At 40.4% G+C, this 19,863-nt stretch overlaps 1 protein-coding gene across 2 annotated transcripts in view; it reads left to right on the top strand.

The window, feature by feature from the left end:
• The first annotated feature begins 879 nt into the window (after window positions 1-879).
• Window positions 880-19,863, top strand: part of ROCK1 (Rho associated coiled-coil containing protein kinase 1) — a 143,780-nt gene continuing 124,796 nt past the window's right edge. The window contains exon 1 of one of the 2 annotated variants that reach the window (XM_069099750.1): window positions 880-1,209. In XM_069099750.1, the coding sequence (XP_068955851.1) occupies window positions 1,117-1,209 (93 nt within the window). In that variant the 5' untranslated portion in view covers window positions 880-1,116. The remainder of the gene's footprint in view (window positions 1,210-19,863) is intronic. The other variant, XM_069099749.1, reaches the window with a different exon arrangement.

The raw sequence follows: 19,863 nt of genomic DNA, 5'->3' as shown, positions 1-19,863 counted from the left end.
CGTTTGTTTGAACAGGAAGGCGGACATATTAGTCCCTCTAGCCCCCCTGAGGCATTCGCTGCCGCCACTCACTCTTCCCTTTCCCACCCCCCCCCCCCCCCCCCCCCCCCCCCCCCCCCGCTGCTCCCGCGGCCGGCCCCGCTGCCGGTGCGTTTGCGCAGGAAGGCGGGCATCGTCGGCCCTCTAGCCCCCCTGGGCCGCCCGCTGCCGCCACTCACTCTTCCCTTTCCCACCCCCTCCCACCACCCCCTCCCCGCCCCAACCCGGACTTCGGCTGGCCGGCCCCTCCCAGGCGCCCCTCCCAGTCAGTTGTCGTCGTGACCGGACTCTTCGGCCTGTCTGCCCCAGCCCTGTCTCTTTCTTCCTTCCTTCCTTCCCTCCAGCCTTCTCGGACGGGCACCGGCCTCGCCCTGCCCCGCCGGACCCCGCGGCGGCAGCAGCAGCCGGAACGCCAGAGGCAGCAGCAACTACGGCGGCGGAGAGTGGACAAAATGGGCGAGTGAGGCAGCTTCACGGGGAGCCGCACGTCGGATCTGGCCGAGCGGAGCCGGGCATGCGGAGTTAGCCTGCCTCCCCTGCCTGCCTGCGGCGTCTGGAGCGGAGCGGAGCGGGACCCCCCCCCCCCCCCCCCCCCGCGCGGGGGCGGCCGCGCCCCCCCCCCGCGCGCGCCGCGCGGGGCGCGGGGGGGGGGGGCGCCCCCCCCCCCCCCCCCCGGCGGGCCGGGCAGCATCAGCTGGGAGCGCGACCTCTGCCCCCCCTTGACTAGTCCCGGGAAGCTCTTTCCTGCCCTCCCGCCCCCTCTTTCCCCTTTGCCCTTCCCAGAGGGGGGGCCGGCCCTTCATGGAGGCGGCTGCGGCGGCCGGGGCCCAGGCCCGCTAGGCGCGAGCACCTTCCCCGGTGGCGACAGCGGCGGGGCGGGCCGTCGGGTGGGATGCGTCTGTGGGCTTCGGCGCGGCTACGGGTCGCTGTCGCCCCCCGAGCCCGGCCGGGAGAGCGGAGAGCCGCTCAGTGAAGGGGCAGCGCGGAGCCCCGGGCCTGCGGAGGAAGTGAGCTCCGAGCGTCTTTCCGTCGCTAGTGCTGCCGGTAGAAGGGGATTGTCACCGCCGCAGCAGCACCATGTCGACTGGGGACAGTTTTGAGACTCGGTTTGAGAAAATCGACAACCTGCTGTGGGACCCGAAGTCGGAAGTGAATTCGGATTGTTTGCTGGTAAGTGGGGGCCGCCCGGCCGCGCCGCGCCTTGTTTTGCTTTGCTCGGCTCGGCTCGGGATTAAGCTTATTTCCTCTTGGGGGCCTTGACTGCAGTGCAGTACCAAGGAAAGTTGCTTCTGTGCCGGAGACTCAGCGGAAAGCATCTCGACCGCGATTAAAAAAAAATCCCTAGGGAGTCTTGGTGTACCATTCCAGTCTTGTGGTTCATGCAGAGGGAGTGTGGGAAGCTCCCTCCCCGGCTGATCGGCTCTGTACAACCTCAAGTCCCACTTATTTATTAGCACTCTCATGGAACTGTTATTGCATTATAGAAATAGGCATTGTCTTGTCAAAGTTGTCATTAGACGCATACACCCACCGGTAGTTAGGAAGTAGAGATTCTGTTAGGAAGTCGTCTTCCTGATGGATGTCAGACAATTACGTACGAAAGAACACCCTTCTCCTTTCAACAGAGGTAGCAGAGTGCTTAGAAAGTGGCCACGGAGGATTAGTTAGTTTTGGAAAAGGGACTTTTAGCCAAAATGTAGTTAGCTTTTGAGAGGCTTGGGTGGCTGCTTTTTTGCTGGGCTAGTTAAGGGTAAAAAAACCAAGACTCACGTCTATGAAACTGAGGAGTGTGAAGGTTCATCAGCTTTCCCTTTCTCCTTTTGACTGACTTAATTGGTTTTTGTTTCAGCACATTGTTAACATCTTCTAATAATTTTGTGCATGACAAAAAAAAACAACAACAGCAGTCTTGGTATTACTTTTTGTCATACTTTAGCTATTAAATCACTTTACGGTTTTTAAAAATATTTTTTGTATGGTGAAAACCGAAGTTCAATTTCAAAAATCAGTGATGGGCCCTGATAGTGTGTACAGTTACAACTAATTTAGAATTTTACAGTTTTGTCATTTTCTACAAAATGACTTTTTGTATGCTCTATTGAAAATAGACCTGTATATCAAGTCAGTTTCTAATGATACTTTTCCAACTTGTAAAAGTATCTTAATTTGGTGGACTAAAATAAATTCCTCTTTAAAATGAAGTCACAGGGAGCATGTGTACTGATAAGATTTCACAGCATCTCCAGGGAATTAGTATTAAGAATGCAAGGGTCAGTTTATAACTTACCATTTGAGGCTAAGTGAATGTGAGGCAGTTAAAAAATAGTAGTCATTGAGTCATTCAGAGAAATATGCTATTTTTAAATGTTATGCTTACATAAAAGACAAAAATTATGTTGAATAGTTTTTAAATTAACTTGGATTTTGGTTTCATCTAACTATTTTGATTTTAAAATAAACGAAAAATAAAAATAAACTTTTTTTGAGAATTGAATATAGGTTACCAGGAAGCTGAAAACTCCTTTTATCAGTAAGAAACTTAAGTCTTCATTGTTTCTTGATTTGGGATTTTTATGCAATTCTGAAGCTATTGGAAGTAGTGTTTTAAACATAGAGAAACGTCTTGCCCATATTTACAGATTTTAAAATGTGTAGTTGGCTGCTTTGCTTTATGAATCTTTTAAGAGTTTTGCTTAGGAGGAGTGTTGGAAGGGATTGGAAAGATGTTTCCTCTTGATAGAGATTTCTTTGTAATTTAGTCAGACATTTATTGAGCCCTTAAAATATGCCAGGTCTTGCATGTGTAAAGTTTAAGAAATTTTACTGTTTAATATCTTTTGCTTCCAATTTTTTATTTTTTTTTAACTTTTGAATTCATCATTTTGGTGAAACAGCATTTGTAGACAAGGTTACAGGTATCTTTTGGCCTAGAGACCTTTGTCTATTTATACTTGTGACTACTGTGTTATTGACAGTCATTCTAAGTCGTTTTTTTCCTTCTATACTTTATTTGTTATGTTTTTAGTAGTAGTTTTTCTTTCTTTCTCAAGTATAGCTCTTAGAATTGGAAGGGTCCTTAGGATGAAAAATGAGCCCTCTGTAGTCTTCCTTTATATTGGTGAATTCAGTCAATCAAGAATTATTTGTTGAATTTTGATTCCTCTACGGGGAAATAAAGAATGATAAGACAGTTTTCTCTCTTTAAAGAGCTTGTTACCTAATTAGGGGAGATAATATAAATGAAAAACTAACTAGCAAATGGGCCAAAGGAGGAGCTTATATTTAGTACCCTTTTTTTTTCTTTTGGAGGGCAGTTGGAGTTAAGTGACTTGCCCAAAGTCATTCAGCTAGTAAGTGTGCCAAGTGTCTGAGGCTGGATTTGAACTCAGGTCCTCTTGATTCCAGGGCCACCTAGCCACCCCTATTTAGTACACTTTTAAGACCTATTTTGTTGAAAGCTGAGGGATGCACAAAGAGCACAGGATTATGGAGTTAGGCTTACCATGTAGTAGGGACGGTAAGACACAAACACTGATGCAGAATAGGGCATAAAGTGCAGAAGAGGCACCATCAAAGTACTGTGAGAGTTGTCATCATTTTTGACTGAGGAAATCTGGGAAGACCGTGGATAATAAGTGCTATATTAGTTCTGGGGAGAGTGAAATCGCTGTAGGTTGGAGTGGTCAAAGAAAACTTAATAAAGGGAGTTGGACCTAGACCCTATTATAGATGGAGAGATAGGGGGAATGTAATGAACAAAGGAGTAGGGGCAGGGTATAGTTGCTGTGTTTCAGGAATATTCAGGTTAGGAGAGGAGTAAGAGATCATAGGATCATAGATCCAGAGCTGGGAGGGACCTGAAAAATCTCATAGGAACAGGATCACACAGTTAGAGCTGGATGGGACCTTAAAGGTTATTTAGTCATTCCTCCTTGTTTTATGGGTGAGGAGGGGTGAATGGGTGTTCATGGAAGACTAGCACCTCTGGTTTGAGGGTTTACTGGACCCTTTTCAGGGCTGTTCCTCCACCTTTGTTGTCCACCTGGCACTTAACTCTCACCTGTGGCTCTAAGGAGCTGTGGCATGTGAAGGGGTCACACACTGGTAATGCCCTCTTAGTAAACTGGCTAAACCAGGTTGAGAATAATGGACAGAACTCAAACCCATCAGTGAGTTAGGAGAATGTCTACCCCGAGCATGTGAAGGAAGACTTCCCCTGGCAGAATGGGTGAATGAGAATAGTGTTCCAGTGTCCATGAAGGCAATTGAAGCAGGTGCTATGGAACTCTTAGAGCTCTGGTCGTCCACTGCCTGCCAGCTGTTTTGACTTTTGTCCTGCCACTGGACTTAAGTGACTCTAGAAGAAAGAGTGGGATTGTCAACTTTGTGCAACCCTGCCTGACAAATCCAATTTGTGCACTAGTTTTAGACATCACCCTTGGATATCATTGGTCCTCTTCCCCGAAAATGAAGGACTAACAAAGTGAGGAACCAAGGAATTTAAGTGACTTGCCTAGGGCCACACAGATGGCTTCTGAGATGGGATTCCAGACTTTATATTTATACTTCCTATCTTTTGTTGCAGCTGAATCGCCCTACTATCTATTCCCTAAAACTCGACATTCCACCTCCTGTTTCTTTGCCTTTGCACTGGTCTAAAATATATTCCTTTCCTACCTTTACCTCTAGGACTCAGTTTTCAGTCTAGGCTTAGCTTAGATACTTCTAATTTTGCTGCCTCCTCCTCTTCCTCTACTTGAAAATGCATTGTATTGTTCATGTGCATGGTATATCCCCCAGTAAAATGCAAGCACCTTGAAGGAAAGGACTGCTTGATTCTTTAGTATTTAGAATTATACCTTTTACATATTATATACTTAATAAATGTTTCATTTGAATTGAACTCCTACGACTCTGTGCACTGTATAAAGATTGAAACAGACCCTGATCTTAAGGATTTTACAGATTTTCAGAGGTGGGGTAGGGACGGTATTCCGGGCAGTGGGAATGGCATAAGCATGAAGTTAGGAAAAGATAATGCTATGTTCAGGAACAATACATTAGTTTCCACTAGAAAATATAATACAGGACTAGTTGAAAACCAGACTAGAAAGGCAGATTGTTACCAAATTAGGGTCCTCAGTAAAGACTTGTTTAGATCTTTAATTCAATGGTCAGTCGGGAGTCATTGTGATTAGGGGAATGACATCAGAGTTGCTCTTTCTTTAGGATGATTTCTGTGGCTACACTTGAGGCAAGGACACTGGGTAAGCTATTGTAATAATCCAGGCAGGAGCTAAGGAAGACTGAGGCTAGCATGCTAAAGGTAGTAATAAATAGAGAACTAACACAGACTGGGAAATCTAAATTTGATAGGACCTGTTCACTAGACTTGAGACGTGGAAGGAACTGCAGATGTCAAAAACAGCTTATAGGTTTTAAGTTTGGGTAACTGAGAGAAAATGGTTTTGTCATTAACAATAATTAGGAAGTTCAGTAAAAGAGAAGGACATTTATTTCTCGAAAGATGAAGGGTTCAGTTTGGAACGTTTGTGTATGAGTTACTGGGCTGAGTACACTGCACAAATGTTACTTAATCTCAACTGGGTCCTCAAAACTATTAACCAATCGTTCCTCACCTCCCTTATCATCTCACTATTCCACTTTCTACAGAAGCTCTTCCAAGCCATTTCATCCTTTCTTAAACCTCCCATGGCTTCTCCTCCCCCCACCTTCTCAGCTGAGACTTTAACTTATATTTTACTAAAACATTGAGGCCATTTGTTGAGAGCTCCTTCTTCCTTCCTCTTCCACATCTCATTTTATCACTCAAATGCTTTCTACTGATACCTCCTCCTTCACCCCATCTCATATGAAGAGGTGACTCTACTCCTTGCCAAGGCAAACCTCTCTCCCTGCACAACCATTCTCATTTCATCCCATCCCCCTCCACCAGAATGCCTCCTCTGTTATCCCTAATCTTTCACTTATTTCCAATGTCTCTCTGTCTACTGGCTGCTTCCCTACTGCTTACAAACAAGTTCCTATCTCCTCTATCTTCAAATAACTCTTATTTATAATAATTTATAATAATATTTATTTATATAAACTCTTATTTATAATATATATTCACTATATCTTATTCAAATAACTCCTTCCGTCTGCAATAAACTAATGTTTTGCCCTTTGTGTCTAAACTCCTTGAAAAAGCATCCTCCGTAGGTGCCTCCACTTTCTCTCCTCACTTCTTAACTCTGTAATTTGGCTTCCAACCTCATCTGTCAACAAAAATGACTATCTCCAAAGTTACCATTGCTTTTACTTGCCAAATCCAGTAGCCCTTTCTCCGTCCTCATTCTTTTGGACCTTTGACACTGGTGATCACCATTTTCTCCCTGATAATCTCTTCTCTCTAAGCATTTGGGAGACCACTGTCTTCTAAATCTCTTCCTACCTATTTTATTGCTCCTTAGCCTCTTTTGCTGGCTCTTCAACCATGTCATAACCGCTAGCTATAGGTGTCTCATGGGCCCTTTTCTCTCCCTCTATACTACTTCACTTGGTGCTCACTAGTTTCCACAGATGTAATTATCATCTCTATGCTGATGATTCTCAAGTCCACTTATCCAGTCCTAGTCTCTTTGCTGACCATCCAGTTTTGCATCTCCAACTGCCTTTCAGACATCTCAAGCTGGATGTCCAGTAGACATCTTAAACTGAACATTTCTGAAACTGAAGTAATTACTTTTCCCCTTATTTCCTCCCCCTTTCCAAACTTCTCACTTGGGACCCAAGTCCCTGAGGTCTCAGTCTGAATGTCATATTCTACTCACTGTCTCTTGATTCCTCTAGTCCAAGGGTGGGGAACCTGCAGCCTTGAGGCCACATGTGGCCTTCTAGGTCCTTGGGTGCAGCCTTTTGATTAAGTCCAAATTTTACAGAACAAATCCTTTTATTAAGGGGATTTGTTCTGTGAAGTTTGAATTTAGTCAGAGGGCCACATTTGAGGACCTAGAGGGCCACATGTGGCCTCAAGGCCACAGGTTCCCCACCACTGTCATCAATCTGTCTCCAAGACCTGTTTAATTTTACCTTTTGAATATGCCCCCTTCTCTCCTCTGACACTACCACCATGTTACTCTAGTCCCTCATCACCTCATACCTAAACTACTACTGTAGTAATACAATACAGCAGTGATTACAGTAGTCTGTTGGTTGGTCTGCTTACCACAAGTCTCTCCTCACTCTAGTCTAGCCTCCATTCAGCTGTCACAATGATTTTCCTAAAGCACAGGTTTGACACCCTACTCAATTAAACTTCATTGGTTCCCTGTTACTTTCAGGATCAAATACAGAATCCACTGTTTGGCATTCAAAGCCTTCATGGCCTCCTCCTCTCCCCCAGCCTTTCTAGTCTTTAACCCTATTCTTCCCCCCTCCCCCCCACTACTCTTTGATCTAGTGACAGTAACCTCCCTGTTGTTCTCTTTATCCTGTTTTCAGCTTGTTTGTACGGATTTACTTGTTTCTCCCATTAGATTTTGAGAATCTCCTCCAGGATAGGAACTGCCATTGGCCCTTCTTTGTATCACCAGGGCTGAGCAGAGTGCCTAACATAGAACCTAATGTAGTAGGCTTCTAATAGATGCTTATTGCTTGACTGATTGATGAGATATATTTTGTAGACAGTTGGAAATTCTTGATTACTGAGTAGCAGGACAAGGCTAGAGATGACTTTATGTGTCATACATGTAGAGGTGAAAGCTGGAGCGCTGCGTGGGTAAGATCTGCAAGGATGGGGATGGAGAGGAGAAATATCTGAGAACAGAACAGATCTTTATTTGGTGGAGTTAGAAGAAACAGAATGATTAGAGAGTAGGAAGGCCAGGAGAGGGTAGCCTCACCAGAATGTCAAGGAAGATGAGAACAGTGAAAAAACCGTGTCATTATCAAGAGGTCGTTACCAATCTTAGGGCAAATGCCAGATTTTGAGAAGTTTAGCAGTAATGCGAAAATGGAGGCAGGGAATGTAGCTAATGAAAGGTGTAATGGTGAAAGGAAGGTAAAAGAGATGGAACAGATCCCAGGGTTGTTGGAGGGGGTTGTGAAGAAAAGTGTGATTTGAGGATGTTTGTAGATGGAGGACTAGGAGATAATGAAGAAGGAGGAACTAAAGATATGGGAGTCAAATCAAGTCAATAAACATTTATTGAGTACTTACTGTATTCCATGCACAGGCCAAACAAATAGGAGAAAAGAAAGTCCTTGCCCTTGAGGAACTTACAGTCTAATGGAGGAAGATAAAACAGAAAGGAAGCTGAAAAGGGGAGAATGAGGGAGGCCCAAGGTGGTGCAGCCAGGTGAGAAATGAGGTATCTGAGCTGAGGTCTCCACTTAAATGTGTGTGAGAGATTATTGTAGGGATAAGATTAGAGCTTAAAAGAGTTAATAGGAAATGCTTAACCTTGGAAAGAGGAAAAGACATTTTGAACTGGATAAGGTATGGAGTACCCATTACAAACTGAAAAGCTCCTGTGTCAGATACCACATACCATTGAAGCAGTATGAGGACAGATACAGAGAAATTTTAAGATTTGGAGGAGGAAAATTGAGGTAACTCAGGTTAGATAGACTTAACTTCCTCTGTAAAAGTAGTAATTCTTGAAATAGGTCCAGGGTTCCAAAGACCTTCTTAGGGAATTTGTGAGTTGAAAGTTTTTGTAATAATTCTAAGGTATTTTAAGTTATAATATGATAAATATTGATAGCTATAACCCACATAAACAAAAGCACCTCTGGGTCATTGATAATTTTTAAGAGCGGTATAACAATTGCTGCCATGAAGTAACTGTGAATGGGATGGGGTAAAGTGAGGTAAAGTGAGTTTGTGGACCTGAAAAGAATGTAAGAAATTAGGAGTAGCCTGTGGAGAAATGAATAGCTAATCAACATGGTGGGATAGCTAGGCTAAGCAGTGAGTAGACTGCCAGGCCTGAAGTCAGGACACATTTTCCTAAGTTCAGATATGGCCTCAGACACTTACTAGCTTTGTGACCCTGAGCAAGTCACTTCACCCTGTTTGTCTCTGTTCCTCATCTGTAAAATGAGCTGGAGAAGAAAGTGGCAAACCATTCCACTATCTTTGCAAAGAAAACCCCAGATGGGGTCATGAATCAGAGCCAGATGTGACTGAAAACAAAGGAACAGGACTGAACAACAATCAATAAGAGAATAAAATGTTTGAAGGTTTTCTGTACAAGGCTGTGTTAAGGAGATGGGTAAATGATGGTAAAGATATAGTTGATTTGCTATATTTGTTCAACAACATTTTATTTGTAATTATGGCAAAAAAACTTTTTTTGGGGGTTCAAGGATTCAGTATTTCTTTTCTTCTGTCCCCTTTTCTGAGAGAGTTTCTGAATGTGTCATGATTTAAGCTAAGAGCTAAGGATAAGGAAAGGTATTTAGTATAATTGACCCTAGACTATATCAGCTTGGCTAGTAAGTGGCAGGGCCACATGTGTACATAGTTCACAACAGCAGAGCAGTTAAGGCTAGGAAGGAAGTTGTATTGTGAACAAGGTAGAGGGCCAGGCCCAGAGAGACCTGAGTAGTGTATAGGTGAATTCTCTTCAGTTAAATCAGAGGAGACTAGGGAAGAGAGATTTAGGACAGGGAGTGAAGGAATTGTGAACATTGAGAGAGCCCTTTTTTGGGGGGAAGGCGGGCGGAGAGGGGAAGATCCTTACATAAGATGTGAGAGGGTTGAGAATTCCTGAAGGCTGAGAGGGGAGATAGTTTTAGGACCCAGGTCAGGCAGAGTCTTAACCATTTGTAGCTTGAGGAGATCTAGCCTCCCTCTTCCTTCAGTCCATAGTTGACAGATTAGACTCTAAGTCAGGGGTTCTTAACTTGTGGTCTGTGAACTTTCAAAAAATATTTTGATAACTGTTTTGATATAATTGGTTTCCTTTATAATCCTATGTATTTATTTTATGCATTTAGAAACATAATTTTGAGAAGTAGCCCATAGACTTCACCAGACTGCCCATTAAGGGTGGGAAACCTACAGCCTCGAGGCCATGTGTGGCCTCCTTTACAGAACAAATCTTTTTATTCAGGAGATTTGTTCTGTGAAGTTTGGATTCAGTCAAAGGGCTGCACTAGAGGTTTCCCCACCCCTGTGACCAAGACAAAAGAAAAGATAAAGAACCCCTCCACTGACTAGGTTGAGATACCTATAAATGTCCAGATTAGAGAAAATGTAGCTAGCATGCTTATAGGTGTTTAAATTTTATAGAATTAACTTCTTGAGAGAGGTGCTGTCTTAAAACCCCAAAATGTCCATGTAGGAGAGTAGATTTAAGAAGCCTGAGAAATAGCCTTGCCTGTCAAATGCACAGCAAGGTAGCTAGAATTGAACTAACATCAAGAATTTGTCAGCAGGAGAGGAGCACCTAATAAAGTGTCTAGTCCATGTAGTTGCTGCTTAGAAATAGGATTAAACAAAAAAAAACCTTGAAGTATGAGTGAACCTTTTTATCCCTTTTATCTGACACTGTACTCAGTGCTCCCTCAATCTTTCTACCCTGTTGTGCTTTGTAGTAAATCTCCTTTAAAAACACCAGCCTTGCATGATGCTTTGGGAAACTAGGGGCAAAGGAGAGAGGATGAAGAAATTGAAGACTAGAAGATTCCCACTCCTGGGAATCCTGGGAGGACAATGAAGGAGAATGAGTAGAAGTCATAGAAACTGAAATTTAGCAGATAGTGCTAGCTATGGAGATAAAAGAGAGGAAAAATCTCCCACAGACAAGTAGATACTAGAGGGTGGGTGGCCCTATCACAGATAGGTCTAGTTTTTGTGACAGTACCGTTGGACATGAAAAAAATGTTTTGAAAAATTGAATCTGGTTGCATTTGTATCATGGAACAGGATAGAAAAAGGCTAAAGGTCAGGAAATGAGTTAAGATATTGCAATAAGTCTAAATGGAACAGCAGTAGGATTATGAGAATGTGAAGGAAGGAACAAATGGTAGAGACGCTATGAAGGAAATCTTTGTTCCTGTTCTTTGCAGCAGCACAATCCCTTTTACTACTGTACCTTTTATACTGGTTGCCTCTTCCTCCCTATGTATTTAGTTGTGCAAAAAAGTTGGTTAAAATATCATACTCTCACTGCTTTGATGAACAACATTTCTCAAAATGATTCTCTGAATGTTTCTGAAATTTTTTCCATCTTCAGGCTGCTTTGGTGGGGCAAAAGGTCATGTAATCTGCTCAAAAATCTTCATTGGCTCCCTAATGCCTACTGAATCAAGGCATTTTACTCATGCCAGGCATTCAAAACCTTTTACAATCTGGTGCCATCCTTCTTTTCAACCTGGTTTCATAGTGCTGTCTATACTTCAGCAAAACTAATGTTCTTACCCTCTACATGTTTCCTGCCATCTCACCTCCAGGCCTTTTGTTTATGCTGTTCTTTGTATATGGAACCCTTGCCCCCGTTGCATTCTTACTCATTTTTCGAAGTCCAGTTCAAGTGCTTTCTCCTCCAGGAGGCTTTCTTTGATTTTTTTTTTTCTCCTTCATCTCCAGTTGTTATCGAGCTTTTGGTCCTCAGGCTTCATGTAGCATATTGTACTTACCTCATGCTCTTATATGTTACTTTGCAGTATTATTATCATTATTACTATTTCTTCACATGTTGTAGTAATAGGTTTTTTGAGAATAGGGATAGTCCTACCTAAATTTTATACCTTGTTTAATTTGTATGTTGTCCAGATTTTGTATCTTGTTTAATTTCATGTTCTGTATACATGTGTTGCTTAACAAATGTTTGATAAATTGACTTGAACAGTAACTCAGAACCCATTACTGATGTACAGGCATATCAAATTTAGATGAATCACTTTTGGCCTTCTCTTTGTCCCATTCCTGCTGTGTCCTTCTCTTGGTTCAGATGCTTCACGCGGTTTCTGTGAATTCCCTGGACAGGCAGGAGTGGTGTAATGGAAGGAGTGCCAGACTTGGAGTTGGGAGAGATCTGGGTTTGGGCCTGATAACAGTGTGGCTCTGGGCAAGTTTTTGTTAAGTGGAATCAATAATACCTATATGGAACATTAAGGTACCATAAGTACCAAACATAATTATTTGAAACAATATGGGAAAGTTCTGTGAAGTGATACAGAGCAGTGATAAACAGAACCAGAAGAACAGTACACACACACACACACACACACACACACACACACACTTTTGCTTTTTGGAGGGCAATTGGGGTTAAGTGACTTGCCCAAAGTCACATGGCTAGTGTGTCAAGTGTCTGAGGTCAGATTTGAACTCAGGTCCTCCTGACTCCAGGGCTGGTGCTCTATTCACTGTGCCACCTAGCCGCCCCAAGAACACTATATATGATGGATTCATCCATGTCAGTTAAGTCATGTAATCTTCATTGATTTGTACACAAAAATCTTCATTGGCTCCCTAATGCCTTCTGAATCAAGGCATTTTACTCATGCCAGGCATTCACAACCTTTTTCAATCTGGTGCCACCCTTCTTTTCAATCTAGCTTCATAGTCTTGTCTGTATTTCAGCAAAATTAATATTCTTATCCCCTACATGCTCCCTGCCATCTCACCTCTTGTCATTTAAGGCAGCTTGAATTTATTAGATGCTTTCTATGTGCCAGTCACTGTGCTCAGAGCTGGAGATAAAATGAAAGGCAAAAAATCATTGTTCCTCTTAAGGGTTTTGCTGTTTTCAGTCATTTTCAGTTGTGTCCAACCCTTTGTGACCCAATTCGGGGTTTTCTTGGCAAAGATAGTGTAGTTTTGTCATTTCTTCATTCAGCTGGACAGATGAGGAAACTGAGGCAGAATTAAGGGACTTGCCCAAGGTCACACAGCTAGCAGTGTCTAAGGTTATATTTGAGCTCTTCCTGACTCCACACCCAGCACTGTCCACTGCACCACTTAACTGCCCCATGGAGCTCACAGTCTAACAGGGAGACATCATGTTGGCAACTATGTTGTTGTGTCCTTTTTCAATTACTGTATCCTTTTCAGTTCTAGCTACTTCCGCTTGTGCATTTGGCAACAAAGTTGTTCAGTATAAATTAGGAATAGATTTGGAAGCTACTAAGATTAAGGAGCACCTTTTAAAAAAAAGTTTAAAATTTTTTTTTTATTAATTAATTTGTTTGTTTACTTTTAGTTTACATGATTCAATTCCACAATTCCTTGAGTTTCACATTTTGTCCCCCTCTCTCCCCTCCCCACCATGGCAACATATAGTCAAGTAAAGAATCTGTAAATACTTTCACATTATACATTAGTCAGGTTTAAAGATGGATTGTATCAGATGGAATGAAAAATGGTAAAGAGGACATAAAACCAAACAAGAAAAGGAAAAAGATCAGGTATTTTGCTTCCATCTGGATATAAACTCAGTTCTTTCTAGTTCTTTTTCTGGATGCACTCATTTCTCTCCATCATGAGTCTTTTGGGATTGACTTATATCACTGCATTGCTGATAAGAGTCCAGTCTATCAAAGTTGGTCATCACACATACGTTGTGTCTGTAATTGTGTAAGCAACAGCAGGGAAACCAGGTCACTGTCTACAGAGTACATGAAACAGAGTGAGAGTAAGAAGACTGGAAAGGTAGGAAGGGGTCAAGTTATGAAGAGTTTTGGTGGCCAAATAGAGAATTTTATAGTTGATCCTGGAGACAGTAGGAAGCCACTGAAAATTATTGAGTGAGGAGGGGGAGGTGATAATAATAACAATAAGTTCGTTTTATGTATGCACATAATGAAGGTTAGAAAGGTCAGGAAAACAATTTTAAAATGTATAAGACTTTATTAAAATCAGTATATACTTTTTGACATGACATTAATTGATAATGAAAATTACAGACACAGTCATTTAGAGGTTTTTTTAAGCTTGCAGTTTTATTTTCCTGTATGATCTTACATATTTTGGATTCCTGAGCTTTTCAATGGAAATATCAATACATTTTATATAAAAATTGAGAGAGAACATGTTGTAGTGGATAAAACATTGGACTTGGAGTCTAGAAGATCAGGGTACAGTTCTCATCACAGACTCTTAGGCTTTGTGATCTTGAATAAGTTACTTAAGCACTCTGGACCTCAGTTTCCTAACCTGTAAAAATGGTTTTACATAATCTCTTAAGTTTTTCCAGTTCTAGACTTGTTCACACAGCAAGCAGTGCGGTAACCATGCCACTATCATATCTCATAGTGCCTAGTGTAGTGCTAAACACATAATGAGAATTCAGCAAATATTTGATTTATACCTTATTTTGCCAGAGAAATTGTGTCTATATATGTACATGCATATTTATATATAAAACACCTCAAATATTTATTGACCTCTTAAGTTTCTTTTCATATGTAGTAAAGCTTCATTCCTATTGAATACTTTTATGTCTAGATAGTATGAAGACTAAACTAAAAGGATCTCAAACTTCTCACATATAAATTGAAGATGTCTACCAACTGTTGGAAATATTGAATAATATATTAAGTAGAAATTTGTAAAATATTATGTGTTACAGTCTGTAAGGGAGCATAGAATGAATAAATGGTTGCAACTGAAGGCAGAAGTCTTTCCCATTTTTCCTTCTTCAGTGGGAGTTCCTGTCACTTTTGTGGGAATAATATTCAGATAAGGAAATTTTTGGAATATTGTATATACTTTATTCTTTTGTGGATATGTGATCAAATCAGTGTGGGTACTTCTTATGTTGTATGACCCCAGTTTATGTCCTTCCCATGAGTCTGTCATAGGAAGCCCACCCATTGTGCTGGAGGCCTTCTAGATTAAGGATTCTTTTTTTCCCCCACTTAATAGTATTTTATTTTTTCTAATTATGTGTAAAGATAGTTTCCAGCATTCACTTTTATAACATTTTGAGTTCCAAATTTTTTCTTCCTCCGTCTCCTTCCCCCTCACCAAGATGGCACACAATGAGATATAAGCTACACATGTATTTTTCCACATTAGTTATGTTGTGAAGGAAGAATCAGAACATAAGGGAAAAAAGTAAAAATAGTATGCTTTGATTTGCATTCAGAATCCATAGTTCTTTCTCTGTATGAAGATAGCATTTTCCATTGTGACTTTTTTGGAATTGTCTTAGATCATTATATTGCTTTAGCACAGTTCTGCTGATACTATGTAAAGTGTTTTCTTGATTTTTGTTCACTTCGTTCAGCATCAATTCCTGTTAAGTCTTTCCAGGTTTTTCTGAAATCTGCCTGCTTATCATTTCATAGAACAATAGTATTCCATTACATTTGTATACCACAGCTTGTTCAATCATTCCCAAGTTGATGGGCATCCCCTCAGTTTCCAATTCTTTGCCACTACAAAGAGAGCTGCTATAAATATTTTTGTACATGTAGATCCTTTCCCCTTTTTTATGATCTCTGGGATACAGACCTAGTAGTGGTATTACTGGGTCAAAGGGTATGCATGATTTAGAGCCCTTTCGGCATAGTTCAGAATTGCTTTCCAGAATGGTTGGATCAGTTCACAACTACACCAACAATGCATTAGTGTTCCAATTTTCTCTCATCTTCTCCAACATTTATCATTTTCCTTTTTTTGTCATATTAGCCAATCTGATAAGTGTGAGGTGGTGCCTCAGAGTTGTTTTAATTTGTATTTCTCTAATCACTGGTGGTTTAGAGCATTTTTAAAAAAATGACTATAGCTATCTTTAATTCCTTAATCTGAAACTGCCTGTTCATATTCTTTGCCCGTTTATTAATTGGGGAATTAAATAAGTAATTCTTAACCTGTGGTCTGAGATCTTGTTTTTAAAACAAATATTTTGTTAACTATATTTCAATATAATTGATTTCCTTTGTATTTTTTATGGACTCCATGTATTTTATTTTGAGTATTTAAAAACATTCTGAGAAGGCTTTACCAGACTGCCAAAGGGCTCCATGACACAAAAAAGTTTAAGAAGTCTTGTTCTAGATTATTTAATGTTCCATGGGTACCAGTGTAGCTGTCTAGCTATTATCCTTTATTCTCACATAACTGGCCCACCTACTATTGTAATAATGTCTCCCGATCCACGTTTGACAATTTTCAGAGTGCTTTCACTTCAACTCTTTGGATATGCACAACATTCCTGTGAGGTAGGACAGATAGTATGCCCTATAGGAGACAGACACACACACCTACCTGAGAGAGATTGTGACCAGTGGCTTCCAGTGGCTCTTTCATCCTGAATTTCACTCCTCTGTGGCCTCTTGTTTTGATTAGTTCTCAGAACTTCAATTTAAGGAAAGTGCCTTAGCCAGCCATGTCTTCATTCCTCTCTGGCCTTCACTTTTGACTGTCTTCTTCATCAGATCTTTTGTATGCCCAGTATTGCCTAACATATACTTATCAGGTGCCAAGTATTGTTGAAGGTTTTTCTTCATTCTTCTGTCTTTTGCATCCACCCTGCCCTTTATCTATTCAGTTATTAAGTCCTAACAGTTCTCCCTTGATAATATCTCTCCCATTTTACCTCTCTTTTCCACTCATACCATTGTGATTTAGCACGCCCATCACTCCCACCAGTAATAATGCCTTCTTATTTGATGTCCTTGCTTCTGGTCTCTCTGTTGTTCTTGCTTCCCTTTTCTACTAAAGCCATTTTTCTGTTGCCCTGGTTGATGATGGCACTTTCCTGCTGAAAAATGATTTGTGATTTTCCATTGTTTCTTTCAAGGCTTATATCATCTGCAGCTAGGTTCCAGTCTACCTTTCCAGGCTTCCTTCACATATTCCTATTTTCTTTTTTCCAATCTAGGTTAGTCATTGTTTCTTGAACTTAACCTTCCCTCTGCACTCTGTACCTTTTACACACCATTCTTCACTTCCTGAAATGATCTACTTTGTTCTCCCTCCTTGCCTCCCCATTCTTTACCTGTTGTGATTTCCCCTCCTTTAAGGGCCAGCTCAGATTTGACTTTTGCAGTAGTCTTCCATTATTCCACTAAATGGAAGGTGCCCCTTTAAGGTTATTTATGTACATGCTTATATTTGTACATTTCCTAACTTGTATTAGTTATTTATGTACAAGTATCATTCTTTCCTAGATAATAAACTCTTTGAGAGCAGTGATCATGTATTTTTTTTTTATCTCTATCTATTGACTCTCATGGTGCTTCACATACAGTAGTCCATTTGATAAATGTTAACATTGAATTGATTCTTGTAACCTCAGTGGTTCCTGTTTGATGACTCTCCGTTTTACCTGTAGTCTTCTTTCTTCTCTTTATCCAGTTCTATATTTCTCACTGCCTAGTAGATATTTATATTTGAATAGTCTGCTCTTATGTCAAATTAATTATATATGAAGTGGAATTCAATTGGATTCAATTCAACACATATAAAATTATTAGACACAAGGGAAGATACAAAGATAAATAACACACTACCTTCAAGGAACTTACCATCTAATTGGAGAGCCAATAAAGGTAGGTAGATACTTGTAAAATACAAATAAATGCATGCATTCAAATTACTGAGAATTGTTTAGAAAGAATTTCTAACCTGAAGGAAAGTGAGAATAAGGACACTTTATTAAGAGTATTGTAATCTTTCCTGTTAATTAACCTTGTAATCTTAGAGTACCTGACTCATCCTTGACTGTTGCTTCCCACATCCAATCACCAAACCCTGTTGTGTTGTTCATCCATCACAACATCTCTCGTAGCTCTTCTTTCCTATTTCTCTTGCCATTCACTCTTGTTCACACCCTTATCACTATACATCTGGAGTACTGCTGTAGACTTCCAGTAAGTTTCCTCACCTGTAGTCTCTTTCCACTCTTAATTGCAAGCTGCTGAACTGGCTTCCATTTTTGTGTTGTTTTGTGTTGTGTTCATTTGTCAGGGAAAAAATTTCTTAGGTGTATATCTTTAGATTCTTATATTGCTAGAACTGGAAAAATAAACTCTGGAAATAATTTATCATAATTCGAAAAGCTTGGATTCAAATGCAGCTAAATCCTAGGCCACTGTTTTTCCTGTTGTTGACTGCTCCCTTCCCACTGCATTAAACTGCTCTTCAGTAAGATACTTTTGTGGGCTGGGGATTTGGAAAAAAAAAGTGTTAAAAATAGGGATATACTGTTACTAAGTAGCTGAAAATAGAAAAGTTTTTTTCTTTTTGGAAAAATTAATTGGCAAATGGTGAACCTTAGATACCAGAAAAGGAGGAGGCAAAAAAACCAAACCAAACCCCAACTCCAAACCAAAAACCAAACCCTTACACTATTTTGCTAGTGATTTTTCTTTTCTTAAGAAATGGAGAAATTTTTAGAGAATAAAGAAACTCTGATGTATATATATATATATATATATACACACACACATACATACACACATACACACATATTCTTTTTTGGTTATGAACTAAACAATCATCAGTAAACTTAAACATTTCAAAGAGCAAAAAAAAAAGATCGTTTATGAAACTGTACTGCTACTTTTTAAATAAAAGTACTTTAAATTTTTTTTTTTTTTTTTGCTTTTTGGAGGGCAGTTGGGTGATTTGCCCTTTTGATTAAGTGGCTTGCCCAAGGCCACACGGCTAGTTTTTGTGTTAAGTTTCTGAGGCTGGATTTAAACTCAGGTCCTCCTGACTCCAGGGCCGGTGCTCTACTCACCGTGCTACCTAGCCACCCCAGTACTTTAAATTTTAACAAGTTAGGGACAAAATTTCCCTATTTGTGATCCCTTTTGAACTTTGTGTTTTTTTCTATATATCTTAAAAAATTACCCTTTTCTTTTTTTATATCACTACTAGTCTACCCACAAACTGCTCTTGTCCTGCAGCAAATAAATTTAATCAAGCAAAATACATTAGCACACTGGCAACTTTCACAACTTACCTGTGATGTAGCTAAGGACAGTTATTCTTTTCTGTGTTGGGTTTATGATTTTATTCCTAACTTGCATTTGGAAAGTTTTCTGTTTTCTTGCTAGGTGGAACATTAATAAGTATTTGTAAACCTTTTGTCTACACCAAGCCTTTCTCATCTGGGACAGTGTTTCTTAACCACAGTTTTGGGAACCACATATTTTGGGCCCAACCCCTTATCATCTCCCTCTTTTATTTGACTGGAGAGTTAGCTTCCTTATAGAGTTGTTTCTTTTTGGAAAGGGTTTGTTTTTTTTAATAGGGTTTGTGGGAATCCTCAGGATTGTTGTATTGTAGACAATTATCAGAACCACTGAACCAGAGATGTGGCTGGTAGTCGTGTGGTTTGATTTCTTTGGCACATATTTGAAGTTAGCAGCAAACCCATTTTTCCCTTTTTGATATCCATTTGGATATAATGATAGTTACATCTCTTATGCCAGAAAATACCTCTAAATTGGTGAGAACCGTTTTTAGGTTAGTGATCCTCTGTAATAACTTATATAAAATTGTTTCCTGTATGCTGCCATGTTTTTTAGTGAGGAAATGAGAAATACAGATGTTTGTCAGTTATCTTTCTAGTCATTGCCTTTGTCTATTAAAAAACATTTGAAACTTCACTGTGGCAAGTAGTTCCACTTGCCTCCATAAAATAGTTTGCACAGCCTCAAGTATCACCTTTTCTTGTCAAAGTCATTCCTCTTTCATCTGATTATAATATAAAAATGGAGTTTGTCTGGGCAAGAAGTCATGATAAAAACTGCTGAGCAGTCAACATTGTGTGATTCTTGTATAGCTCCATCCTCACAGATGTGGAGATACTTGAGACATCTTGTATGAGTTGATGAAGAATGAAGTTAAGC

Source organism: Petaurus breviceps, unplaced genomic scaffold (genome assembly GCF_028583685.1).
Source record: "Petaurus breviceps papuanus isolate PSGF00001 unplaced genomic scaffold, PetGlider_PUasm1.0 38, whole genome shotgun sequence".
Classification (NCBI taxonomy): domain Eukaryota; kingdom Metazoa; phylum Chordata; class Mammalia; order Diprotodontia; family Petauridae; genus Petaurus; species Petaurus breviceps.
Note: the sequence above shows the minus strand (reverse complement) of the source record. Positions and strands in the feature narration are given on the sequence as shown.